General features: G+C 63.4%; 1 protein-coding gene across 2 annotated transcripts; it reads left to right on the forward strand.

The window, feature by feature from the left end:
• Positions 1-689: 689 nt before the first annotated feature.
• On the forward strand, positions 690-7,127 carry SPRY3 (sprouty RTK signaling antagonist 3). Of its 2 annotated transcripts, none has more exons than XM_058814177.1 (2): positions 690-781; positions 6,150-7,127. In XM_058814177.1, exon 2 carries the CDS (start codon positions 6,197-6,199, stop codon positions 7,112-7,114), a length of 918 nt encoding a protein of 305 aa, XP_058670160.1. In that variant the 5' UTR covers positions 690-781; positions 6,150-6,196; the 3' UTR covers positions 7,115-7,127. The 2 variants fall into 2 exon arrangements, with proteins under 2 accessions (XP_058670160.1, XP_058670159.1); XM_058814176.1 differs by lacking the exon at positions 690-781 and adding an exon at positions 2,536-2,683.
• The last annotated feature ends 426 nt before the right edge of the window (positions 7,128-7,553 follow it).

A 7,553-nucleotide genomic window follows, 5' to 3' on the forward strand; every position in this document is an offset into this window, starting at 1 on the left:
ATGATGGGAAGAGCAAAGCAGGGAGAAATTGCTCATGATCTGTGAGGATTGGTGGGGATGGGGGTTCTCCAAATGCAGGGGTCTGCAACAGGAGCTGGGGCCCTGTTGTTCCCAGCAGGCTCAGCTGGAGCTGGGAACACAGGGATGTCCACCTTGGTCGTCTTGGTGCTCTCAGCTGCACCCAGGACATGCAACAGAAATGGGACACCCAGGAGCTGCTTCTCCCCATCCTTTGGGCAGGACCCCAGTGGTGTTCAAGGTGGTGGATTTCCCTTGGGATGAGGAGTGGGACCAATCCCTGAGGTGAGCTGAGGAGCTGGAGTGGGGCACAGTGGGGGCTGTGGGAAGGGGGCTCAGTCCCTGCTCCACAGCCCCACACGGGGAGAGGTGGCCAGGAACCTGCAGCAGTCTCACACCTTCCTCTGCCATGGCTCATCAGGGAGATCCACGTCTCTCTCCCAACAGCCAAAACCCCTCCTGAGGAGGGGGGGCTCCACCCCAGATCCTTCCTTTGGGGGAGGCTCCAAACTTCCCTGCCTTGCAAGTGCCCTGGGGTTCCCAGCCCTCCTCTCCAGCCGTGCTGTGGTCAATAACTCACCGGGAGGCTGCTGCTCTCCCTGTGCTTCCCACCCTCCCACTCCTCCCGGAGCTCTGCATTCATGCCTGCTCGGCCCTCCCTCGGCAGCCAGCGAGGAATAAAGCGGCGCCGGCGGAGCACGACGCGGGCTGCGCTGGGATGCTGCGAGCCAGCGAGGGAAGCCTGAATCACCGGCACCTCAAGGTGGGAGTGAGGGATTGGGGCTGGGAGAGAGGGAGGACAGCACACGTGCTCCCCGGAGTCAGGTGCTCTCAGCCAGCTGGCTGGGAATCGGGCAGCGCTGATCCTTTCTGTGCCTTTAAAGACGGAACTGAGGGCGATGGGGAGAAGAGGAGGGGCCGGTGGGAGCAGAGGGGTTCAGGCTGAAAGCTCTGAGCTGGAGCCGAGGCTGAGGGATGCTGTCAGGGACTCGTTCTTCTTGGAGAAACTCCTGGAGGAGCGTCCCCAGTGGGATCCCATGGAGTTGGAGAAACCCTCAGCCTAGAAATACCTAAAAATGAGACTGCAAGGGCTCAGCTGGGCACCGTGTGGGAGAATGGAGTGACTGGCCCCAGCTGGGGGATTCCAGTGCTTCTGCTGGCACCAGCTGGGAGGGAGCCCCTGAGGTCTGTGGGGTCACCCCAGTTTGTCCTCATCTGTTACTGCCACAAGCAGCAGAGCTGGATTTATCACTCATATTCCAGGTCCTTCTCTTCCCCTCTGTCCCCATGCTGCTCTCACACACTCAGACCCCGTGTTTGCCATCCAGCCTGGGGACTGCCCACCCCGAGGGGGTCCTGTGATGCTGGGCTTGTCTGGGGGGGCTGAGGGCTTGGTGGTTTCATCTTCACATTTCTGAGACAGATTCTGAGCCCTCCCCGAGCCGGGGCTGTCGCTTTGCTCATCTGGTGAGCATCCCAGAGAGAATGGGTGATCACCCTGAAGGTGTCGAGGGGAATGGAGGTAGGGTGGGGACTCTGCTGGGGCCCACAGGTGATGTCCAGTGCCATCAGGGTGGCCTTGTGTCTTTGGGACTGTCAAGCCAGGTCTACTTTACTGTAAATGGGCGTGAGGGGTGTCACAAGGACCCCTGGTGCTCCCGAGCCACAGGCACGAAAGCAGGAAAGCAAGGGATGTGGGGAAAGCGTGCAGTGACTTGGGAAAACCGCTGGAATGGGAGGTCCAGGTCCCGCTTGGACCTTGAGTCCAAGCTTTTTGTTTCTGGGAGAGTGGGATGTGTGTGGGCTGGTTCTGTGGGTCTCAGGGTGGAAAAGCTGCTCCCAGCCTCTCTGCCGAGTGTGTTTCTGCAGGGCTCATCCAGGTGTGGCTTTGGGATTTTGGGAAGTGTTGGAGCTGGATGGCCCCGGGCTGTCCCGGGGACCTCCTGGGCAGAGGTGAGCCGGGAGAAGGTTGGACTCGATGACCTTAGAGGGCTTTTCCTACCTTTTCCATGGTTCTGTGAGGTGACTGAGCCGTTTCACGGCGATTTATGGATCAAACCCAAGGTGATGGATCCTGAGTCGCTGCCGGCCCCTTTGTGCCCCAGCCAGGCAGGACCTGCCCGCGGTGTCACACTGACCCCGACCCACCCCGCCACGCTGCTGTGTCCCCAGGGGCGCCGTCCCGGTGGGCACAGGGGGACACCGGCCCAGGGTGCGGCAGGGCCATCCCGGCGGGCGCAGGGAGGGACGCGGAGCCCGGGCCAGACGGAAACGTTTAAAGAGCGCTGAGCATCCCGCGGCGGGGCTGGGCGGCAGCGGCGCCTGGGGAGCGCTGCGGGGCTCTGCGGAGCCGCTAATGGGCCGAGTCCATTTCAGAGGGATGACGCCACTTGGGTAAAGCGTTAAGAGCTCCGGGAAGGCAGCGCAGAGCGAGGGGGAGCGCGATGCTCCCGGGCAGAGCCAGGTCCCTCCCTCCATCCCTCCTCCTCCTCCTCCTCCTCCCTCCGCCCAGCCTCCCATTCCCACCGAGCGCGGGGCCCCCCCGCCGCTCCCGCTGCCCGCGGCGCGGGGCTCGGCTGCGGGGCCGGGGCTGCCCCGCTCCGCCCCGGGGCTGCCCCCGCAGCGCTCGGGCTCCGCGGGCCGATGGACCGGCGGCGGCTGCGGGGTGAGTCCCCGGCGCGGACACGCGTGGGCTGCGGGGCGCGGCGGGGGACACGCGTGGGCCGAGCGGGAGGGCTCCTGGGCACTCGTGAGCCGCTGCTGGAGGGACGCGGGTGCCTGGGTGCGCACGGGCTGTGCGAGGGAGCTGAGGTTCCGTGCGGGGGGCGATTGGGGTCCTGCACACGCGTGGGGTGCGCGCGGTGGGGCTGGGGCCGCCTGTGGGTCCGAGTCACGCGTGGGCTGTGCTGAGAGTGCCCCGCACACTGAGAGCGGGCTGCGGGCGCGGCGGTGCCCGGGAGTCCCGGGACACGGGGGCTGCGTGTGCGTGGAGGGGCTGCGAGCCCCGCGTGGGCTGCGCGCTGAGCGGGACCGGCGGCTCAGCCTCCCCCAGCGCCCCGCTGCACCCCGCAGCACCCCGACACGGCGAGAAGGTCCCTTTTCTCCCACCTGGCGCCCTGAGCCGCTTGCCCCCGGCTCGCAGCCACCTCCAGCCTGTAAATCATTTGCTTTTACGATCCTTCCTCTGGCCCATTATCACACGAACTTTATGTTTGAGGCTGGTGGTGGCCATAAAGCTGGTCCGGTTTCCGGGGCTGGCATGCCCGCCTGGCAGGCAGGGTGTGAGGAGGAGGAGGAGGAGGCTGGGGGACGCTGCCCCGGGTCCCCCAGGCAGGCAGGTAGGCAGGGAGGGGTGCAGAGCTCCGGGATTGCCCGGCTCAGTGGGGCTGGGATATGGATTGATTGCAGCCCTGCGATCAGGGTGGAGCAGGGAGGGAGTGGGGAGCACTGGGCTGTTCGGGGCTGGGGGAGAAGGAATCAGCAGGGTCCCAGTTCCAGTCATTCAGTCCCTCTGCAGGACCCACAGATGTTCTCTTCAGCTCCCCTTCGTTCCCACAGGGACATTTACATCCCCCCAGTCAGTGAGCCTAGGTCCCTGTCTGATCCCTGCACCTTGCAATCACAGTCCTGGGGGCGTTTGGGCCCTGGTTCAGTGTTGGGGGGCTCCCAAGATCTGTCTTTTTCTGTGTCTGAGCCCTGTCCCCACATCTGGAGTGTCTGGCACAGCTGATGGTCACCTTGTCTCTGGCTGTGTCCCCCGGGCTTGGTTCCTCCTCATGCTGTCCCTCCCACCCCAGCCTGGCTCAGGGGTCTCCTCACGCCTCTTGAGCTCCAGGTGCTCAGAGGATTCGGGCTGCCCGTGCTGGGCCAGCAGCCCCACTGGCTCTGTGGCTGCAGGACCCTCTGTGGGGTCTCTCCCCATGGCTGGAGGCCCCCAGGACCCTCACAGGGCTCATCTCAGTGGCCAAGCCTGAACGACCAAGTGCTGAGGCCAGGTGAGTGGGGATGGACACCTGGTGTGAGCAGCTGCTCCCAGGTGGAATCAGCATTGCTCTCTGAATGATCCCGTCCCGACAGGATCTGGGTCATGAGGGGTGTGGGGATGCTCCGAGGCTGCTCCCTGCTCCCCTCTGCACAGTCCCAGCTGCAGGCTGAGGTGGGCCCTCCCTCTTCAGGGGGTGCTGGGGCTTCACGTCCCCAACCTGTGCTTTGGTGAGACCCTCCCAGGTGAGGAGCTTGGTGACAGCAGGTGACAGCCACAAGAGCTTTGCCTCTGGCCTCTTCCCATCTCACAAACCTTCCCCGAGTCTGCCATGCCCTCCTAATTCCCCTTGGCACTGCTGTGAAGGAAAAGGGTTCCCAAATCACCTGTGGGTGTCCTGGGTGAGCGACTCCTCACTGTCTGCATTTTCCCACACGGGGAATGGCATGGAGGAGGGAAAACCCCAAATCTGAGCAGATCAGTTTCCTTTTCTTTCCAGAGAGGGGGATGGGAGAGGCGAGATCTTGCTTGAACAGTCAAAGTAAGTTGCCTTTGCTTTTCCCTGCTCCTCAAGGTCAGCCTAGCTAATGAAAATCAATCTTCCCTCTGCCTCTCTCTGCTGCATGAGCAGATTCTACCTGTGGCCCCTTCACCTACTTGAGAGCGGCGGCCGCCCCGTTCTGCCGAGGGAGCTCCCTCCAGAACGGTGCCTTCCTGCGGGCCCGGCAGTGTCCGTGACACAGGGGGGTCACTCTGTGACCTGTCCCCTCTGTCCCAGGGAAGGTGGCCGTGCATGGGCAGCACGGATCCCACGGGGAGATCTGTGCTGGACGTGGTGGGCTCTGGCATGCAGTGAGTGATATCCGTCTGTCCTCTGGGCGCTCCTGGCAGCTCCGTGTGCCGATGTCCAGAGCAGGAGCTTTGTGTCTCCCTCCCTCCCGTGGCTCCTGTGCCTGCTGCTCTCTCCCCTCTCCTCTCCCAGCCCCACTGAGGGGTTTCCCTGGCAGATGAAGGTTTGGAGATGGAGCTGCTGCCATGGGGCCAAGCTTGCCAGGAAGGGCAGTGGTGGCACATGGAGTCTCCCTGCTCCATCCCAAGGCCCTCAGCAGTGCTGCTGCTCCTGGGCACAGCAGGTTCTGCTGCCAGCACTGCCACCCAGGAAGGGCCACGTCCTGAAAACAACGGCAAAGGGCACAGCAGGGTGGTGTGAGGGGCACCACAGGGCTTGCCTGTGCCAAGGTTGCCTTCCCTGGTGTCTGTGCCAGGTTTGAAGGGAAACTTGCCCTTCTTAACGCTCCTGATGGGGGCAAATTGGCTCCTGGGCTAGGGATGGAACTGGAATGCTGCAGTCCACCAGGACTTGGAGTCTGTGGGATAGTCCTGTCCTTGGCCAAACACAGGGCTCCATTTCATCCCTGGAAGTGTTAAAACAATATAGATGTGGGTCTTGAGGGCATGGTTCAGTGGTAAACATGGTGGTGGTTGATGGTTTGAGTTGCTGATCTTAGAGGGCTTTTCCAACTTCACCAATTCAGTGACTCTAATTTGTCTCTGCTGCTGCCTAGAGTTAGAGAACCTGTGCTCAGATTCCCCATCCCAGTGCCCCCCGTGTGTGCAGGGAATGGGAGCAGGAGGCTGCTCAGGGTGTGCTGGGAGCCTCCAGAGCAGAGAGAGCCCCTGCTCTGAGGGAGATGCTGTTCCCAGCTCTGTCATGCCTCTGGATCAGTCACTGCTTCCCATTTCCCCTCCTCCAGAGAGGGCCAGCACAGGTCCCTGGGGAAGAAGAAGGAGGTGCTGGTGAGGGGTGGGAAATCCTCTGGAAGGACACAAGAGGCTCAAAAGCATGGAGAGAGGCTGTGCCCGCTAGGGTCGAGGGGCAGATCCGACAGCCCTTCCTTTGGGATGTGTCCAGCCTAAGTGTTCCCAGGCACAAAACTGCTCCGGGTCTGATTGCTGGAAATCCTTTCGTTTGGAGTTCTCCAGGCAGCCTTTGTGTCCTGCTTTGCTCTAGTGGAAGGTGTCCCTGCCCGTGGCAAGGGGCTGGAATGAGACAAGCTTCGAGATCCCTTCCGTCCCAAAGCAGTCTGTGATTCAATGATTTGGATGGACGTAACAGGGATATTTTCTCTCTTCCTGCCCCATCCTTTAGGATCTTTAGATGTGCCCTGATGCCGCAGGGTCTTCCGGCTCCTGGAAATGCAGCTCTCTTCCAGCGTGGCTGAACTCAGCTGCGACGAGACCATGGACCCACCCGCCGAGGACTTCCAGCAGGTGCTGTCCATCGACCAAATCCGCTCCATCCGTGCCAGCAACAACTACGTGGAGAGGCCGGCGGCGTGCTTCCAGCAAGCCCGCTCCAACCCCTCGCTGTCGCAGCCCCCGCACAAGCAGGAGTGGTCCCAGGACCGCCTGGCGTCTTCCACCTTCCAGGACCTGCACCGCAGCCACAGCCAGCAGCACCAGGTGCCGCCGCTGCAGCCGCACCTGAGCCACTCGAGCACGGCCAGCTCGGTGTCGCAGAGCACCACGGCCTCGGAGCAGCGCCTGCTGAGCAGCCTGACGCCGTCGCACTCCGGGCACTCTCTGGTGCGGACGCAGCCCCGCGGGGCTGAGCTGAAGGCCGAGGAGTCGCCGCGGAAGGGCGCGGAGCCGGCGGCGGGGCACGGGGCGCACCTGGTGCTGTGCGAGGCGTGCGGGCGCTGCCGCTGCCCGCGCTGCACGGCCGCCCGCAGCCTGCCCTCCTGCTGGCTCTGCAACCAGCGCTGCCTCTGCTCCGCCGAGAGCCTCCTCGACTACGGGACCTGCCTCTGCTGCGTCAAGGGGCTCTTCTACCACTGCTCCACCGACGACGAGGACACCTGCGCCGACGACCCCTGCTCCTGCGGGCCGGGCTCCTGCTGCGCCCGCTGGGCTGCCATGAGCGTCCTGTCCCTCCTCTTGCCCTGCCTCTGCTGCTACTTTCCCACCCTGGGGTGCCTCAAACTTTGCCAGCGGGGCTATGACGGCCTGAAACGCCCCGGCTGCCGCTGCCAGAGCCACACCAACACGGTCTGCAGAAAGATCTCCTCGGCCAGCGGCACGCCCTTCCCCAAAACGCTGGACAAGCCGGTATGACCCTCCCGAGGAAGAGAAGCGGGCTTTGCTCCTCTTCCTCTCCCTCCTCCTCCTCTTCTCTCCTCCGTCCCGCTCCTCTCTCGGCTCCCTCTGCCCTGCGGTGCCCTCCCCTTCCCACCATCACCTTCCAGGATCCAGACGGGTGACCTGGGGGATCCCCAGGCTTTGGGACGCCCTGGCTGCGTGGCCGGGGGAGCTGCCACTGAGCTGGGGGGTACCAGTGGTTTTGCACGTACAGGAGAGGGACAGGAGAGGCAGAGCAAGCTGAGGGTGCCCTCCCTGGCTGTGTCCCACAGGGAAAGGTGACCCAGGGGGTCCTTGGGCTCTGCCCCCACAGCAAGGGTACCTTGGGCCCCTCAGGGCTCTGCTCTCCATAGTTTTAGGAGGTGCCCCACAGTATGGTCCTTATCCATGAGGGAGGAGACAGGTCAGTGCGTCC

Source organism: Ammospiza caudacuta, chromosome 14 (genome assembly GCF_027887145.1).
Source record: "Ammospiza caudacuta isolate bAmmCau1 chromosome 14, bAmmCau1.pri, whole genome shotgun sequence".
NCBI classification, from domain to species: Eukaryota; Metazoa; Chordata; class Aves; order Passeriformes; family Passerellidae; genus Ammospiza; species Ammospiza caudacuta.